This window comes from Piliocolobus tephrosceles, chromosome 1 (genome assembly GCF_002776525.5).
Source record: "Piliocolobus tephrosceles isolate RC106 chromosome 1, ASM277652v3, whole genome shotgun sequence".
Classification (NCBI taxonomy): domain Eukaryota; kingdom Metazoa; phylum Chordata; class Mammalia; order Primates; family Cercopithecidae; genus Piliocolobus; species Piliocolobus tephrosceles.
The window spans coordinates 196,132,893-196,152,047 of NC_045434.1; the positions used below are offsets into that span (position 1 = coordinate 196,132,893).

At 51.3% G+C, this 19,155-nt stretch overlaps 1 protein-coding gene across 3 annotated transcripts in view; it reads right to left on the reverse strand.

Moving 5' to 3' along the window:
• Positions 1–2,425: 2,425 nt before the first annotated feature.
• RPS6KA1 (ribosomal protein S6 kinase A1) overlaps positions 2,426–19,155 on the reverse strand; it is a 46,387-nt gene continuing 29,657 nt past the window's right edge. For all 3 annotated transcript variants that reach the window (XM_023219549.2, XM_023219550.3, XM_023219547.3), the window contains 9 exons: positions 18,733–18,863; positions 16,794–16,919; positions 16,510–16,599; positions 15,980–16,138; positions 6,257–6,418; positions 5,944–6,020; positions 5,586–5,703; positions 4,520–4,657; positions 2,426–3,376 (listed from right to left, as the gene is read on the reverse strand). In XM_023219549.2, the coding sequence (XP_023075317.1) occupies positions 3,254–3,376; positions 4,520–4,657; positions 5,586–5,703; positions 5,944–6,020; positions 6,257–6,418; positions 15,980–16,138; positions 16,510–16,599; positions 16,794–16,919; positions 18,733–18,863 (1,124 nt within the window). In that variant the 3' untranslated portion in view covers positions 2,426–3,253. The remainder of the gene's footprint in view (positions 3,377–4,519; positions 4,658–5,585; positions 5,704–5,943; positions 6,021–6,256; positions 6,419–15,979; positions 16,139–16,509; positions 16,600–16,793; positions 16,920–18,732; positions 18,864–19,155) is intronic.

Consider the following 19,155-nt stretch of genomic DNA (forward strand, 5'->3'; position numbering starts at 1 on the left):
GTATTTTTTTTTTTAGTAGAGACGCGGGTTTCTCCATGTTGGTCAGGCTGGTCTCGAACTCTCGACCTCAGGTTATCCACCTGCCTCAGCCTCCCAAAGTGCTGGGATTACAGGCATGAGCCACCATGCCCTGCCATTTGGATATTTAGAAGTTCTTTCCACAGAGCTCTAAAAATTTTCCTCAAATCTACTCCTCTCCAATACTTCCCCCAAAACTCTTTCCCCCCAAATCTAGAAGATATCCTTGAATCTCCTGTTTCTCTTATCCTCTGCATGCAAACTGCCAGCAAGTGCTATCTACTTTTTTTTTTTTCCCATGCCCGGCTAATTTTTTGTATTTTTTTAGTAGAGACGGGGTTTCTTTCTTTCTTTCTTTTTTTTTTTTTTTGAGACAGAGTCTGGCTCTGTCGCCCAGGCTGGAGTGCAGTGGCCGGATCTCAGCTCACTGCAAGCTCTGCCTCCCAGGTTTACGCCATTCTCCTGCCTCGGCCTCCCCAGTAGCTGGGACTACAGGGGCCCGCCACCTCGCCCGGCTAGTTTTTTGTTTTTTTTTTTTTTTTTTTTTAGTAGAGACGGGATTTCACCGTGTTAGCCAGGATGGTCTCGATATCCTGACCTAGTGATCCGCCCGTCTCGGCCTCCCAAAGTGCTGGGATTACAGGCTTGAGCTACCGCGCCTGGCCGAGACGGGGTTTCACTGTGTTAGCCAGGATGGTCTCGATCTCCTGACCTCGTGATCCACCCGTCTCGGCCTCCCAAAGTGCTGGGATTACAGTCGTGAGCCACCGCGCCCGGCCAAGTGCTACTTTACCTCCAGAGCATATCCTGACCCCATCCACTCCATCCCAATCTCCATTCCACCACCCTAGTCCAAGCCACCTCATCTGTTGCCTGGGCTACTGCAATAGCCACCAACCTGGTCACCCTGCTTCCCTACTGCCTCCCCACCTCACTGCAAATTATCTACAGAGCAGCTGCAATGATCTTTTATTTTTTTGAGACAGTCTCGCTCTGTCGCCTGGGCTGGAGTGCAGTGGTATGATCGCGGTTCACTGCAACCTCTGCCTCCCAGGTTCAGGCAATTCTCATGCCACAGCCTTGTGAGTTGCTGGGACTACAGGTGTGCACCACCACCCCCAGCTAATTTTTGTATTTTTAGTAGGGAGAGTTTCGCCATGTTAGCCAGGCTGGTCTTGAGCTCCTGACCTCAACTGATCTGCCTGCCTCGGCCTCCCAAAGTGGTGGGATAACAGGTGTGAACCACCGCATCTGACCCAGAGGGATCTTTTTAAAATGTGAATCAAATCATGATCAAATCATGTCACTTTCCTGCCTAAATTATTTTAGGAGCTTGCACCTCACTCAGAATTAAACACATGCCTAATCCTGGCCTACAGTGCCTAGCACAACTGGTTTCTGCCTCCTTTCTCGCCTCATCTTGGGCGAACACCTGGCTCTGGGGTCACAGCTACATCAGCCTCCTCTCATCCCTGAGCACACCAAGCCTATTTCCCCCTCATGGCCTTTGTCCTGCCTGCCCTCTGCCTCCCAGTCTTGGCTGACCCCTTCTCACCATTCAGATCTCAGCTCCCAGGTTACCTCCCCAGAATAGCCTTCCCTGACCACCCAATTCCTCACCCAAGTTTAATTCCGCACGTCTTCTCAGTAGCTGATCTTGGCTTGTTAAGTGTCCATCTTACTGGGAGGTAAGACCCCTGGACACAATGGCCTTGTTCTTTAGCTGGTTCATCAGCATCCAGTACAGGGCCAGAATGGGTGCTCAGAAAATACTGCATGAGAAAATGTCATTCCCCAACTTGAGCCTGTTTCCCCATCTATAAAACAGGGATACACGTTGGGAGGCTGAGACGGGTGGATCACGAGGTCAGGAGATCGAGACCATCCTGGCTAACACAGGGAAACCCCGTCTCTACTAAAAAATACAAAAAACTAGCCGGGCGAGGTGGCGGGCGCCTGTAGTCCCAGCTACTCGGGAGGCTGAGGCAGGAGAATGGTGTAAACCTGGGAGGCGGAGCTTATAGTGAGCTGAGATCCGGCCACTGCACTCCAGCCTGGGCGACAGAGCGAGACTTCGTCTCAAAAAAAAAAAAAAAAACAAAAAAACGGGGATAATACAGAGCATCTACCTCACAGGGTTAAGATTAAATGAGATATTCATGTGAGGCCAGGCATAGTGCCTGGCACTTGGTCACCAGTGGCTAATAATACTGTCATCAATACCATAATGGAATCCCCTGGCAGGGACGCGTGGGCTGGACCAGCAGGATTCCCACACACTCCCCACATGACCTGGTTCCAAGCAGCTGGGCTAATTGGCCCTGGCCCATTTTCTGTCACTGCCAATGTCTTCAACATCCAATAGCAGAGAGAGGGTAAATTCAGGGATGAACAGTGGAGGAGAGCGTGCTTCAACTCAACAGTTTATTAGAAAGGCCATGGACAGATGAACCCTGAGTAACCAGCAGAGGAAGAAATAAAAAAAGCCCCTGTCCCTCATGGCCCACCCACTGGCCTCCCGTGAACTCTGTTCTGTTGCCAACCCCAAAAGAAGTCAGCCAAAAAGTGCTTTCCACATCCTCTCTCTGGGGCTGCCCAGCCTGACCACAGGGGATCCACTGGTGGGGCCGAGGTGGATGCTGGTGCCTGAAGCTGGAAGCCAGCAGGGCATGAGTCCCCTCCTGTAGCAGGAAGTGGTTCTAGAACTCCCAGCAGAACAGAACGGAAAAGGAGCTGACTGGGGATAGAATGAGTTCTGCTAACCAGCCAGAGGCTCTGAGAGAGGTGACACCGGACTGTCTCGGAGCTGTGTGCAGATGGCTACAGATGGCCAATCGTGGGGGTCCCCAGGGTGGGATCCCAAAGCTGCTCTAAAGAGTCTCAGAGAGCCCCAGTGTGACTCAGTTCCCCTCCTTGGGCCGCAATGGCTGTTTCTGCTCCCAGAAAGGCAAATGGATCTTGTAAAAATCCATGGTGGTTGATGCCATTTTTTCCATAAAAAAAGAGTTTGTATAGTGAATCGCTTTCCACCAGCAGAGCCTGAGCCGAGAAGAGTCCATCCTGGGGAAGGAGAAGGCACTTCTCACACCCTCACTAGGGGTGTTCTGGGCTGGCGGCTTCCCCGGCCCCTCGGGTTCCAGCTCCCTCTGGCCCTGTGGCTCTGGCCTACTCCCTCTGGGAAGCATGCTGCCTCCGTCAAGCTAGCACTGCCCTGTGGCCTGAATGCCCTGGTGCCTCACAGGGTGGTGGATGGCAACTTCCTCACTCGCCGCTGAGCCAGGATGGATGACTCGATGGGCTTCAGCTGGGGAGTGGGCTTGGAGCTGTTGAGTGCGGAGTATGTGGCAGCCATGGCTCCCTGAAAGAGAAGCGGGGAGGTCAGTTCACAATGGTGGAAGATGTAGTGGCGAGGGGATGCATGCCCCAAGGGTAGGCCAGCCCCTCTCAGTGTTCCACAGCCCACTGTTTTTTGTTTTGTTTTATTTTTGTTTTTAGACAGGCAAGGTTGGAGTGCAGTGGCACAATCTTGGCTCACTGCAACCTCCGCCTCCCGGGTTCAAGTGATTCTCCTGCCTCAGCCTCCTAAGTAGCTGGGATTACAGGTACCCGCCACCACGCCCAGCTAATTTTTGTATTTTTAGTAGAGACAGAGTTTCACCATGTTGGCCAGGTTGGTCTTGAACTCCTGACTTCAGGTGATCCACCTGCCTCAGCCTCCCAAAGTGCTGGGATGTTACAGGCACCTGCCACCACGCCAGGCTAATTTTTGTATTTTTAGTAGAGATAGGGTTTCACCATGTTGGCCAGGCTGGTCTTGAACTCCTGACTTCAAGTGATCCACCCGCCTTGGCCTCCCAAAATGCTGGGATTACAGGCGTGAGCAACCTCGCCCAGCCCCATAGCCCACTGTTTTGTTTGTTTGTTTTCTGAGATGGAATCTCACTCTGTCACCCAGGCTGGAGTGCAGTGGCACAATCCTGGCTCACTGCAACCTCTGCCCCCTGGGTTCAAGCGATTCTCCTGCCTCAGCCTCCCGAATGGCTGGGATTACAGGAGCCTGCCACCATGCCTGGCTAATTTTTGTATTTTTAGTAGAGACGGGGTTTCACCATCTTGGTCAGGCTGGTCTTGAACTCCTGACCTCGTGATCCACCCTCCTCAGCCTCCCAAAGTGCTGGGATTACAGGCGTGAGCCACCGCGCCCAGCCAAGCCCACTGTTAATCCAGCCTCAGTGGTCCTTTATGGTCATGGGTCCAATCCCCTTAAGACTGGAGGGTTCAGAGGTCAGCAGCTGTGTCTTCCAGAGGACTGGGGGCTGTGAGTGCACCGTGACACTGTAGCGTGTTAAGCTCCCTTAGGGCAGGGCTGTGTCTTCTTCTCCTATGTTCCACCTCATGGTGCTCTGCACAGACATGGAATTGCCTGGCTCTGCCACAAGTCCCTGACCATGCCACCATGGGCTGACCCCCTAGATGCCCAGCAGCCCAAGGGTGGCCATACCTTCACAAGCTGTAGGTCCTGATGGGACAGCTGGCTTTGGGGAAGCTTGTCTTTCTGGGTGACCCATGGATGCTGCAGAACCTGCTTAGCTGTGAGGCGCTGGTGGGGATCCACATGTAGCATCTTGGACACCAGGTCCTGGGGACACAGTGGGCAAGGGGGTGGTGGGAGGGCTGCAGGGGAGCAGGCCCCTAATGGGACACAGAAGGGCAACCATCTTCTGCTAGCTCCCGCCTGAACCCTTGCAGCAGCCCCTGGGATCCATTCTCCACTCTGCTCCAGGGCTCCCCGCACACAGCCAAGGCTCCTATCTCTGGGCCTTCGCTGCTCTAGGCCCTGTGTCCTGGAACACCCTTCCAGTTCTCCTTTGCGTTAAAAAAGCCATGTGGGAAGGTGGGAAAAGCTTCAGGTTTGGGCTCAGACAGATTCAGGTTCAAAACCTGCCTTTTGCACTCATCAAGTGAGTGCCTTGAGCAAGTTTCTTGAACTCTCTGAGCCTCAGTTTCCCTGCTGAGAAATAGGAATAACCACTCCCTGCCTCACAGGTTGATGTGAGGTGGCCGTACCTAGAGGGTTCAACTCTGTCTGGCATACAGGTTCCCAATAACCAAAAACTATTGCTAATACTGAAAGCTCACATGCTACTTCCTCCAAGGAGGCTCTGCGTGGCATGGCCAGTTGCTCTGCTCTGTGTCTCCACGGTCCACACCCCTGGCCAAGAGGGTCCACCTATCTGTGCCTCCAGGCATCTCTGCTCCTTGTGTGCAAACTAGGTAGTATCCCTCACTGCACTAGGTTTCCACAAGGCCGGGACCGATGACGCAGCCCTGGGTGCCCCACAGGGCCCAGAATGAGAAGAGCCAATGAATGATCACCAAGTTACCCCAACAAGGTGCGGGGATGGTGGTGGTCTGCCTGGGAATCTTCCACTTGGAGAACTACAGCAAAAGGGATTTGTGGAACATCCACTTGGAGAAATGAGGCTGTTCGTGAACTGCTGAAAAGCCCTGGGATGGGACCCTGCCTCCCTCCTCCAAATAAGCCCACGCAGGCCATACAGACTCACCTTGGCTGTCTCTGACACTGTGTTCCAGTTTCCCCCACTGAGGGTAAACTTCCCACTGCCGATCCGGGTTAGGATTTCCTCTGGTGTGTCACTGGGACCGTTGGCAAATGGAGTGTATCTGCAGAAAAGCCCGCACGGACTGGGTACAGACTCTGGCCTCCACCCTGGAACTGGGGGAGACTGCGTCTCCCCCTCAGACGGAATACTCCCAAGATAGAGCTCCCAGAGGCAGGAGCATGTCTCGATTTCCAGACCATCCTGAGTCAGAGCTGGCTGAGCCGTTCCTATCAGACAAGCACCGCCCAGCCCAAACGCTAGGGTACAGGAGTGGGGAAGGGTCCAGGCCAGGGACACTCACCCCGCCAGCATGGTGTAGAGCAGAATGCCCAGGCTCCAGATGTCACAGCCTTCATCATAGCCCTGGCGCTTCAGCACCTGGCAACGGGGCAGGGGAGGTGGTCAGTCTGGGGGCAGTAGAAAGTCACCACAGATGCTTCCTGCTACTCCCCTCAAGGGCAGGACAAGGGTTCCAGGCACAGGCTAGATCTCCCCTTGCCAGCTGGGCCAAGGTCACAGAGACTGGAGTCCTGGCCAACATGGGGCCTCTAGGAGGGGGCACAAGGCCTCCAGTTCCCCCTCACTCTTACAGCTGAGGAGGCTGTGCCACTCACCTCTGGCGCCACGAAGTTGGCTGTGTAGCAAGGTGTCATGAGGAGCCCATTCTCAGCCCGCAGCTGTTTGGCAAAACCAAAGTCACAGATGCGCAGGCACTCGGGATTCCCGGACTCATCCACGTACAGGATGTTGCTGGGCTTCAGGTCCCTGTGCACAACCTAGCGACAGGGGCTGGGGTCAGTTCTCAGTGTGGGGAGGCGGCCAGTGGCCCAGGTCAGCTGCCAGGGATGAGAAAGTTACCCAGACAGGACGAGTGCACAGAACTGGCATCCAAGAGAAGGGGAAGGGGCTGAAATGAGGGTCTTATTGCTGCTGCTACTGACTCTGTGTAGGTGTCCACAGGTAGCTCTAAGTTAACTTGTCCAAAACTGAACTCCCAGTTCTCCCCTAAAACCTACTCATCACATTATCTTACCTTGTGGCAACGCCATCCTTCCTATTACTTAGGTCAAAATCTTAAAAGTCTTTTTTTTTTTTTTTTTTTTTTTTTGAGACAGTCTCCCTCTATCATGCAGGCTGGAGTGCAGTGGCACGATCTCAGCTCACCGCAGCCTCTGCCTCCCAAGCTCAAGCAATTCTCCTGCCTCAGTCTCTCGAGTAGCTGGGATTACAGGCACCCACTGCCATACCTGGCTGATTTTTGTATTTTTAATAGAGATGGGGTTTCACCATGTTGGCCAGGCTGGTCTCAAACTCCTGACCTCAAGTGATCTGCCCGCCTCAGCCTCCCAAAGTGCTGGGATTACAGGTGTGAGCCACCACGCCCGGCCCTATTTTCCTTATCTTTAGAATCTAAGAATACACTGCTTTACTTTTATCTGTAGCATTTCCCTACTTAACATAATATTTAATTTGCTTTCTGAGTCTGCCCACTGGAATGTAAGCTCCATGAGTGTTTTGCTCACTGCTGTATCCCAGCACTCAAACTAGCTCCTAGTACATGTCAGGTATTCAATAAATATCTGTTGAATGAACGGATGAATGACATTGCTGAGGCCATAAGCAAACGGCTTTCTTCTGGGGCCATTTGCTCATCTGTAACTTGAGGGGGCTGAACCACCCCACAGTTCATTCTTCTCCTCCCCCTACTCCGTAAGGCTTTGTTTTGTTTTGTTTTGTTTTGTTATGTTTTGTTGTGAGACAGGGTCTGTGTTGCCCAGGCTGGAGTACAGCACATGATTCATGGCTCACTGCAGCCTCAACCTCTGAGCTCAAGTGATCCTCCCACCTCAACCTCCCGAGTAGCTGGGACAAGAGGCATGTGCCATCACACTCAGCTAATTTCTAAAACACTTTTTGCAGAGACAGGGTCCCGCTATGTTGCCCAGGCTGTTCTTGAATACCCGGGCTCAAGTGATCCTCCTGCCTGGGCCTCTTAAAGTGCTGGGATTACAGGTGTGAGTAACTGTGCCTGGCCTGTACAGTTCCATTCATAGTCAATCCTCTATCAATTACCAATACCTCTCAGATCTCTAACCCTAGTCCAGAACTTTCCTGAGTCTTGGCTCATAAATCCAGCTGCCTACCACACGGCAACCACTGGATGTTCCACAGAACCTCACACTCAAACACATCCCACACTAAACTCCTCATGTTCTCATCTTCCTGCTCCTCCTCCCCTAAGCTAATGCCCAGGAACCTCCCTGGGCATTGTCAAAAAACCGTCAAAGGCTCCCTACCTGCAACATAAAGTCCAAAGTCCCTACCCTGACAAGGGAGGCACAGCCATCATCTGTACCAGCCTCACTGTCCATTGCATCCCTCAGGTCCCCTGAGTTCAGGCCACCAGGGGCTCCTTCGGTAACGATCATAACCCTATGTCTGTGGAATGCCCGTTCACCTTCAGCACCCAGTGCAGGGCCTAGCACAGAGCAAATGCTAAGTGAATTTTGTGCAATTAATGAAGAAATCACACCTCTGAAACACAGAGACAGACACCTTGAAGGTTAGATTAGTAGAGTTTTGCAGGCTAGTTGGTTTTATTCAGATAGTCCTTTCATAGTCTCAGTTGATCCCCAAGCCCTCCAGCAGTGCCTGTGGAGCCCATGGAGAAGGTAGACATGGCCCAGCACAGTCCACCTCCATAGGGAGAAGAGTGCCAGGTAGATAACGGGGAAAGGACCACACTGTTAGGGTGGCCCCAGCAATGCACTGTATCCAAGCCTCGGAGAAAGTCCTATGGGCTCTCTCCTTCAAACACAATCATATGGCCCCCAGCACAAGGCCAGGCCCCCAGGAATGTGGACTCTTCCTAGAGGACAGGGATGCTCAGCTTGGCTGAGGACACCAACTACCCTGCGCAAGTAAACTCCCAGTTTACAAAGAACGTTACCAGTCATGATCTCACTGGAGCCACCCACTGCACCTCAGTGGGTGGACAGGAATTACTAGCTCCATTTTACAGAGGAGAAAAACAAGGCTCTGAGAGGACAATTTTCTTTTTTTTTCTTTGAGATGAAGTCTCAAAGACGGCATAATCTTGGCTCACCGCAACCTCCATCTCCTGGGTTCAAGCAATTCTCATGTCTTAGCTTCCCAGGTAGCTGGAATTACAGGTGTGCACCACCATGCCTGGCTAATTTTTGTATTATAGAGACAGGGTTTCACCCCATTGGTTAGGCTGGTTTTAAACTCTGGCCTCAAGTGATCTTCCCGCCGTGGCCTCCCAAAGTGCTGAGATTACAGGTGTGAGCTACTATATCCGGCCTGAGAGGACAACTGACTTGCATGTAAGTTAGAGGCAGAGGCAAGACCAGAACCCAGTTCTGACCTTAATTCCACAGTCTTTCCAGTTTAGTGTGGCACACATGACACTACTGGGACACAGGGATATGGAAGTTGACCTTTTTTTTAAATTAATTTTTTTGAGATGGAGTTTCGCTTTTGTTGCCCAGGCTGGAGTGCAATGGCGTGATCTCGGCTCAGTGTAACCTCTGCCTCCCAGGCTCAAGCAATTCTCCTGCCTCAGCCTCCCGAGGAGCTGGGATTACAGGCGTCTGCTACCATGCACAGCTAATTCTTTGTATTTTTAGTAGAGACGGGGTTTCATCATGTTGGCCAGGCTGGTCTCGAACTCCTGACCTCAGGCAATCCACCTACCTCAGCCTCCCAAAGTGCTGGGATTACAGGTTTGAGCCACTACACCCGGCTCAAGCTGTTGATCTTTTTTCCTACCCTAATACAACATAGAGAAACTACAAATTCCTATAGGAAACCGTCTCACCACTGCCAGTGGTACAATAGTAGGGATGGTGAGTAGGGGAGGGGAAGTACAGCTTAAAAAAGCCCCACAGGTGATTCTGATACCTGACCCTCAGGAGTGTATGTGGCAGGAGGAAAAGGATAGTCTCACATCTCACTGCACGGAAAATCACAACGGGTTGGGCAAGTAATGAGTGAAGCCAGGCAGAGCGGGAACCTCCAAGTAGTCTACAGAGGGCAGTGGCTACCTGGCTCCAGCTGACAGTCGCTACACAGCAACTCGGACCCAGTGTTTTTAGAAGCAGCCAAATTACCAAAGCCTTACTAAACCATACCTCAAATCAAAAAAACACTCCTTAACTTGCAGGCCAAACAAAATATATGTGTAGGCTGAATGCAGGCACTGGAGCAATAGGCCGTGACTCCAGGAGAGTTGGGATTCCAGTCACAGGAAGGAGTTGGGCAGGCCAGGGTGTGAATCCTGGCTTTACCATCCACTCATAGCTGTGTGGTTTTGGGCACGACATTTAACATCTTTAGCCCTCAGTTTCCTCACCTGTAAAATGGGGCTGATAATAGTATTCAACCCCAGGCTTATAGGGAAGGACAGGAATATTTAGCAGGGGGCTTGGGAAATGACAGACATCACAGTAACCCCAGAACTGCCTTGGACTGAACCCCTCTATCATGCTGGATGTTAAGACAGAGTGACTGCTTGTGAGGAAGCACTAGAGACCAGGCCAGGTACAGTGGCTCACACCTGTAATCCCAGCACTTTGGGAAGCCGAGGCAGCAGATCATGAGGTTGGGAGTTTGAGACCAGCCTGACAACATGGAGAAACCGTGTCTCTACTAAAAAATACAAAAGTTAGCCGGGTGTGGTGGCACATGCCCGTAGTCCCCAGCTAGTCAGGAGGCTGAGGCAAGACAATCACCTGAACTGGGGAGGTGGAGGTTGCAGTGAGCCGAGACCGCACCATTGCATTCCAACCTGGGGAACAGAGCAAGACTCACCTCAAAAACAAACAAACAAACAAAACCTAGAGAACAGATGCTGTCCAAAGCAGCACAGGCTCTGGGCTGGGTGCAGTGGCTCACACCTGTAATCTCGGCAGTTTGGGAGGCTGAGGTGGGAGAATCGCTTGAGCCCCAGAGTTTGAGGCCAGCCTGGGCAACATGGTGAGACCCCATCTCTACAAAAAAAAATTAAAAAATTAGCCAGGTGTGGTGGCACACCTGTAGTCCCAGCTATGCAGGCTGCAGGTTGCTGAGGAGGGAGGATCACTTGAGCCTGGGAGGTCAAGGCTGCAGTGAGCCATGATCACGCCACTGTACTCCAGCTGGGGTGACAGAGTGAGACCCTGTCTCAAAAAAAAAAAAAAAAAACAAGAGTTAATACGTAAAGTGCACAGAACCCTGCCTGGCCTGCGGAAAGTGGCACGTGACATTAGCTACCACTAGCAGCAGTGGCAGCAACATCTTCAGGAGCAGCGTGAGAGGATGCGCATTTAGGCACCTGTGACCGGCCAAACAAGAGGTAAAGTTGTTCTAAGTGAATCATCTGGTTAAAGTGAGAAACCCTCTCTATTACAGTCCACAACCTTATAGAAACAACATAGAGGGAGACTGGCGACTTACAAAGACTCCACATATTAAATTATGAACTCCTGCCATGTAAGATGCAAAGGAAAGACAACCAATTTTTAAAAATGGACAAAAGACTTGAAGAGGCATTTCATAAAAGAGGCTGTCCGAATGGCAATAAACATTTGAAGAGGTCCTCAACTTCATTAATCAGAAAAATGCAAATTAAAACTACAATGAGCTGGGTACAGTGGTTCACGCCTATAATCCCAGCACTTCAGAAGTCCTAGGCGGGTGGATCACGAGGTCAGGAGATCGAGACCATCCTGGCTAACATGGTGAAACTCCATCTCTACTAAAAATACAAAAAATTAGCCAGGCACGGTGGCGGGCGCCTGTAGTTCCACCTATTTGGGAGGCTGAGGCAGGAGAATAGCGTGCCGTGAACCCGGGAGGCAGAGCTTTTAGTGAGCTGAGATCACGCCACTGCACTCCAGCCTGGGTGACAGAACGAGACTCTGTCTCAAAACAAACAAACAAACAAACAAACAAAATTAGCTGGTTGTGGTGGCAGGCACCTGTAATCCCAGCTACTTGGGAGGCTGAGACAGGAGAATTGCTTGAACCTGGGAGGCAGAGGTTGCAGGAGAATTGCTTGAACCTGGGAGGCAGAGGTTGCAGTGAGCCAAGACCATGCCATTGCACTCCAACCTGGGCAAGAAGAGCAAAACCCCATCTCAAAAATAAATAAATAAAAATAAAAAATAAAATAAATTTAAAAACAGGCAAAATGAACCTATTAGAATTTAGCTTAGGACGGTTATCCTCAGGTGGAGGGCTCTAAGGGAACTGGAAACGCTTTGTTTATTGAGCTGGGTACTGGTTACACAGGTGTATTCACTTTTTGAAAATTTATTGACTTGTCCATTATGATTTGTGCACTTCTCAGTGTTTACGCAATGCTTCAATACAAAGATAATATTTAAACAAACAGGGGTCCCGGTGGACCCTGCTCCCTGGTCATCCCCTTCCCATCCCTCAGCTCCTGTGGGATTCCCAGCTTACAGACCACAGCTACTGCTGTCGACAAAGCAACCCAGAGTATCCCCTCCAAATATGTCAACAAGAAGAACTTCCCATTACTCATCACCTGCCCTGGTATTAGCAAAGAGCCAGAAACTTTGGAGACACACACACTCCTAGCTTCGGGAAGGAGACAACTTCCTCCAACAACATCCTCACCAAGTGGTTATCTATACTTGGAGCTGTGCACATCCCTGGCAGAAGGGGCTCACTGTCTCTGGAGGCAGCTCCCCTCTTCAGAAAGTTCTTCCTTACTTTGAGCTTCAGGTGACCCACGGGTACACTGGCTTCCCTGTCTTCTAAACCTTCTTAAGTTTAACGAGTACTCACTTAAGAACAAACCAGAAAAAGGAAACGCACTCTCTCACTTGACATGTTTAAATATTAGTCTATTGCACTGGCATTTCAAAAACCAAAGCCACTTCAAACGTGACCATTAAAAGCACAGGGGGTAACCAAATTGGAGCTTTGGGTAAGAGGTGAAATTCTGGCCGGGCGCGGTGGCTCAAGCCTGTAATCCCAGCACTTTGGGAGGCCGAGACGGGCGGATCACGAGGTCAGGAGATCGAGACCATCCTGGCTAACACAGCGAAACCCCGTCTCTACTAAAAAAATACAAAAAACTAGCCGGACAAGGTGGCGGGCGCCTGTAGTCCCAGCTACTCGGGAGGCTGAGGCAGGAGAATGGCGTGAACCCGGGAGGCGGAGTTTGCAGCGAGCTGAGATCCGGCCACTGCACTCCAGCCTGGGCAACAGAGCGAGACTCCGCCTCAAAAAAAAAAAAAAAAAAGAGGTGAAAGTCTTTTTTACAGAATTTTCCCTAAAAAATTAGACATAATCAGGCATCGCCACTTTCACAACCCTAATGAAATACTCGACTCAGGCAAGATTCTGAAAGGATGAAACCATTCGATGAGGATCTTTACAATAAGGAGATGGGACGGTTACCACCTGCCATGGTTAAAGCGGGCAGCATGACACTGTGCTCGTGGATGTGACGCACTGAAGTGTACCTCCATAGATTGGATGACCTCGCCTTCTTTTATTTTTATTTTTTATTTGAGACAGGGTTTTGCTCTGTCATCCAGACTGGAGTGCAGTGGTGTGATTTCAGCTCACTGCAACCTCTGCCTCCCAGGTTCAAGCGATTCTCGTGCCTCAGCCACCAGAGTAGCTGGGATTACAGGCATGTGCCACCATTCCCGGCTAATTTCCGTATTTTTGGTAGAGACGGGGTTTCACCATATTGGCCAGAGTGGTCTTAAACTACTGGCCTCAAGTGATCTGCCCACCTTGGCCTCCCGAAGCGCTGGGATTACAGGCAGGAGCCACCATGCTCGGCCCAACCTTAACCATCTGGACCTCATTCCCATCCCCCCCAAAAAAGCTGAAGCTAATAATGATGTTAAAGCAACGTGCAGTTTACAGGAAATATAAACAATGGAGAAATAATGTAAATGATCCAGAAGGCAGCCGACAGACAAATTCAGAACACGAGACATTCCACAGAACTCATATTCAATATGTCGGTGGCATAAAAAAGGGAGGTCTAACTGTGGAGGCGACATGGGTGTACACATTTAACAAAATTCATCAAAATGTACCCTTGAAATATACTGTATGCAAATTTTCCTCCAGTTTAAAAAAAAGAAAAGCGGCTGGGTAAGGTGGCTTATGCCTGTAATCCCAGCACTTTGAGAGGCCATGGTGGGCAAATCACTTGAGCTCAGGAGTTCAAGACCAGCCTGGGCAACAAGGCAAAACCCCATCTCTACAAAAAATACAAAATTAGCCAGGTGTGGTGGTGCGTGCCTGTGGTCCCCGCTATTTGGGAGGCTGAAGTGGGAGGATCGCTTGAGCTCAAGGAGGTCAAGACTGCAGTGAACTGTGATTGTGTCACTGCATTCCAGCCTGGGCAACAGAGTTAGACCCTGTCTCAAAAAAAAAAAAGGGAGAGATTTACCAACTGAATGAAATGTGTGGAACTTACAGGTATTCTAATTTCAATAAACCAGTCAAAAAAGATATTTTTGAAAGCACAATAGGGAGCCAGGCATGGTGGCTCACACCTGTAATCCCAGCACTTTGGGAGGCCGAGGTGGGCGGACCGCCTGAGGTCAGGAGTTTGAGACCAGTCTGGCCAACATGGTGAAACCCCATTTCTACTAAAAATACAAAAAATTAGCCAGGCATTCTGACAGCCACCTGTAATCCTAACTACTCGGGAGGCTGAGGCAGGAGAGTCACTTGAACCTGGGAGGCAGATATTGCAGTGAGCCAAGATCATGCCATTGCATTTCAGCCTGGGTGACAAGAGTGAGACTTCGTCTCCAACAATAAAAAACAAAAAACAAAAAAACAGGACAATAGGGGAAATGTGTCTATGGACTGGGTACTATGTGAAAACAAGTTAACAACCTCATACACCAAGACCTGGACTCAGCCAGGTGGATTCAGAGCCTGCATTCCTTTTTTTTTTTTTTTCCTCGAGATAGAGTATCGCTCTGTTGCCCAGGCTGGAGTGCAGGGGCGTGATCTCGGCTTACTGCAAGCTCCGCCTCCCGGGTTCACACCATTCTCCTGCCTCAGTCTCCTGAATAGCTGGGACCACAGGCGCCCGCCACCAGGCCGGGCTAATTTTTTTGTATTTTTAGTAGAGATGGGGTTTCACCGTGTTAGTCAGGATGGTCTTGATCTCCTGACCTCGTGATCTGCCCGCCTCGGCCTCCCAAAGTGCTGGGATTACAGGCGTGAGCCACCTCGCCTGGCCCAGAGCCTACATTCTTAACCCCCATGTTGTCTGATCAGACGTACCCTAAAACATCACCTCATGCAGAGAGAAACTAATGCTACTGTTTTGGGCTTTAATCCACTGTAATGAACTTTCCTACCTCACCATCATCTAGTGCTCACCTGCCTTGTGCAGTGATAAAGGCCAAACTCTGCCATTTGGAGCTACACCTCTTCTGTAGTCCCGGCTACGTTTCCAGCAGAATTTCCTCCTGCATCCATTTCCTCTGCCTTAGCAACTGAACCCACAGTCGAATTCACCTCCCTGAAGCCTTGCGGCTCCCCCACGGTGACCCTGCTGCTTCCTAACTCAAAACCCACTCCCCACCTAAATTCTTCAGTCTGAAATTCTTCCATTCTTCCCTGGCTATATAATCTTGAGCAAATGAACTTTCATCTCTGAGCTCTGGTCTTCTTACCTGTGAAGTGGGACCAGTAACAGCATCTATCTCAGAGTTGTTGTGAAAACCAATTGAGATAATGTAAGGAAACTTTATCTTATTTATGTATTTATTTATTTATTAGATGGAGTTTCGCTCTATTGCCCAGGCTGGAGTGCGATGGTGTGATCTTGGCTCACTGCAACCTCCACCTCCCAGGTTCAAGTCATTCTCCTGCCTCAGCCTCCCAAGTAGCTGAGATTACAGGCGCCCGCCACCAAACCCGGCTAATTTTTTTGTATTTTAGTAGAGATCGGGTTTCACCATGTTGGCCAGGCTGGTGTCAAACTCCTGACCTCAAGTGATCTGCCTGCGTTGGCCTCCCAAGGTGCTGGGATTACAGGCATGGGCCACTGCGCCTGGCCTGGAAACTTCATCTTATGCTAAACCTTACCATGGTGACTGGCACACAGTAGATACTGAATAACTTTCCATACCTTCCCTTTCACAATTGACCACATCTCTCCCTCCCTCCTTTGCACGCATCCCCTGACCCAGCCTAGTCTTCCCTCAATTTGGCTAGCTGGAGGTTGCCATTCCTGGGCCAGCATGTGGTTCATGTGCTCTGCTGATGGTATGACCCTTGGCATCCCCCTACCGCCTCCCTGACTCCAGACTCACCCCCTGTGAGTGCAGATACTCCACGGTTTTGCCGATGGTGTGCAGGACGAAGCTGGCCTCCCGCTCCGAGAAGAACTTCTGCCGCAGGATCTTGTCCAGCAGCTCCCCACCCCGCATCAGCTCTGTCACCAGGTACACGTGTTTGCCATCATCGTACACCTGCCGAAGACCTCACCATCAGGCTCTTCTCCCCAGTGTCAGGCCTGGGCCCCCTGGTCAGCAGCGCCCCAGAGCAGGGAAGAATGACATGAGCCTTAGCCAGGTATTCTGCTTGCTCTTCAGTGGCCCCGCCTTCCCCAAAAGGAGGATGCTGACACTGGTCCCCTGACAGGCAAGAACGTCCTCAGAAAATGCCTGAGTCTGAAGGAGGGCCCTTGGGGTATGGGCAGACTGGAGGGACCAAGGGACCTCTTTCCCCTCCACATGACCACTGGAAAGAGGATGAGAAGTCAAAGGAATGGCAACCCTGAGACAAATCCTGGAGAGTCGAGTTCCTGGTCCCCACCCCAGTCTTAAGGACTCCCACTCACATCTTTCAGAGTAATGATGTTGGGGTGCTGGCCGTACCGCAGAAGAATCTCAATCTCTTCTGAAGGATCCCGCTTGCTCTTATCAATGACCTGAAGAAAGTGGGTGCATGTGGCAGTGTCAGGGTGACAGGCTCCAGGGTCCTTCCTTGCCATGAAGCAGGCCTGGAGGTCTCGGCCACACAACCTTTCATACATCTGCAGAGCTCAGGCACCACCCCTCCCCACCAGACGGGGACCTGCCCCCGGCCCGGCAGCCTTGGCTGAGACGTGGTCAGGAGGCCCACCTTGACAGCATACTCCATGTTGGTGGCCTTGTGGACACAGCGCTTGCACACAGAGTAGGAGCCCACACCAATCGTCTCCTTTACCACGTAGCCGTCGCTAAAAACCAGGTTCTTCCCATGGAGTTGCTGTAGGAGACCAAAAATTGTGGCTGACCCCTGGCTCCAGAATGCTAAGGGTCATCTCCCAGCACTGAAGGTCTTGGCTCAGTAGAGACAGCACCAGGGAAGGGCCAGGAGACTTGGGGTAGAGTGTTGGCCATGTGACTGCAGGTGAGAGCCTGCCCCTCTCTGGGCCTCAGTTTTCTACTCTATATGTTGGGCACACTCGCTGGCTCCTAGCCTGCCTGGACTGCAGCCCGTGGTCAGAGGGCAGTGTGGGGAGTGGGCAAGAGGGTCACAACACACATGGAGAGGATTTTAGTTCTGAAAAGCCTGGGCAGGCCTGGGAGGGATACAGGAGCCCTGAGCTGAGTTCCAGCTGTGCCACTAAGTATGGCTTTGAGTGACTTGCCTCCCCTTTCTGGGGTGTCACAGCTCAACTCAGGGGGTGTCTCAAGGTTCTGGGACATTAGCCATAGCAATGCTGAATGGTGCTTAGTGTGTGCTGCGTGCCAGGCAGTATTCTAAGCACTTTCATCAGGTGACTGCATGCCCCGCGGCCAGCCCTGGCTTGCGCCTGCGGTCCTTGCATCCAGTCTGATTTAATATTTGTCCTGGATAAAGATGTCCCAGTTTGGAAAATAAATTACATAGTCACCTTAACTTTATTTTTTATTCATTTATTTTTTGAGATAGAGTCTTGCGCTGTTGCCCAGGCTGGAGTGCAGTGGTGCATTCTCGGCTTACTGCAACCTCTGCCTCCCGGGTTCAAGCAATTCTCGTGTCTCAGCCTCCCAAGTAGCTGTGACTATAGGCCCACGCCAACACGCCCGTCAGATTTTTGTATTTTTAGAGATGGGGTTTCACCATGTTGGCCAGACGGGTTTGTTTAAATTCCTGCCTCAAGCAATCCACCCTCCTCGACCTCCCAAAGTGCTGGGATTACAGGCATGAGCCACCGTGCCCAGCCCACTTTAACTTTACATGTATTAACTCTAATAATCCTCATAACAGCTAGCTCTATGGAGGAAGCTTCTATCATTTCCCCATTTACAGATAAGGAAACTGAGGCACCAGGAAGGAAAGTATCTCATCCAAAGTCCATTATCTGGTCGGGTGGCTCATGTCTGTAATCTCAGCACTTTGGGAGGCTGAGGTGGGTGGATCACTTGAGGTCAGGAGTTTGACACCAGCCTAGCCAACATGGTAAAATCCTGTCTCTACTAAAAATACAACAACAACAAAATTAGCTGGGTGTGGTGGTGTACATCTGTAGTCCCAGCTATTCGGGAGGCTGAGGCAGGAGAACTGCTTGAATCTGGGAGGTGGAGGCTGCAGTGAGCTGACATTGTGCCACTGCACTCCAGCCTGGGCAACAGAGCAAGACTACGTCTCAAAAACAAACAAAAAAAACCCCAACGTCCATTATCTTGTGAATCTGGAACCCATGCAATGAGCTCCACAGTCTACGTTCTTGCCTCTCAACCCGAAACTTTCATGAGGCAGTGGAAGTGTACAAATGGGGAACAAGTGTGAAGAGATACAAGCCCTTCGCTACCCTTATGCCAGAGACACGACAGTCACTCTGCACCACCACCCTGGGCACCCCCTGGCATGTACCCAGACCCTGCTCTGTGCTGGGAAATGAATAGCCATGTCATCGTCCAGTTATCAGGGCCACAGTGTGAGGTGGGCCTTACTGTCCCTGTTTTATGTTGGAGGCCCTACGGGTCCCACAGTGGCATGAGGGTATGAACCCGGTTCTGTCCAACTCAGAGCCTGTATTCACAGCCATTCTTTAGAAAAGGATAACGGAGCAGCAGCCCCCTGCCCCCCTCACCTGTACCACCGAGTGCAGGGGTGCCTGCGGGGCGCGAGGCTTGCCGTCGTCCTCCATCAGGCCGGTGGCCACGAAGCTGAAGCCCCGGAACAGCTGATGGGCCCCAGCGCTAGGGGGGATGCCTGGGGAATCTGCAGGGGCGGGAGGGGAATGTGAGGGTACCTGGTGAGGTCCCCTCGACCCTGAGGCAGCCCAGCAAAGGGGGAGCACAGGGCCTCAGACCTGCCTCAGGGGCTGGCCATGGCGGGAGCCTGCAGAGGGCCTGTCCGTCCCAGGCCTTAGCCCAACTGCTCATATGTGTTTAGACCAGTCCAGTCCTGATGCATGAGGAACATTAAAGACTCTCACATCCACTTCCATCCCAGGCCAAGACAGTTCATCCCTTCCTGGATGCTCCCTCCCCAGCTCCTCCGTCTTACATCA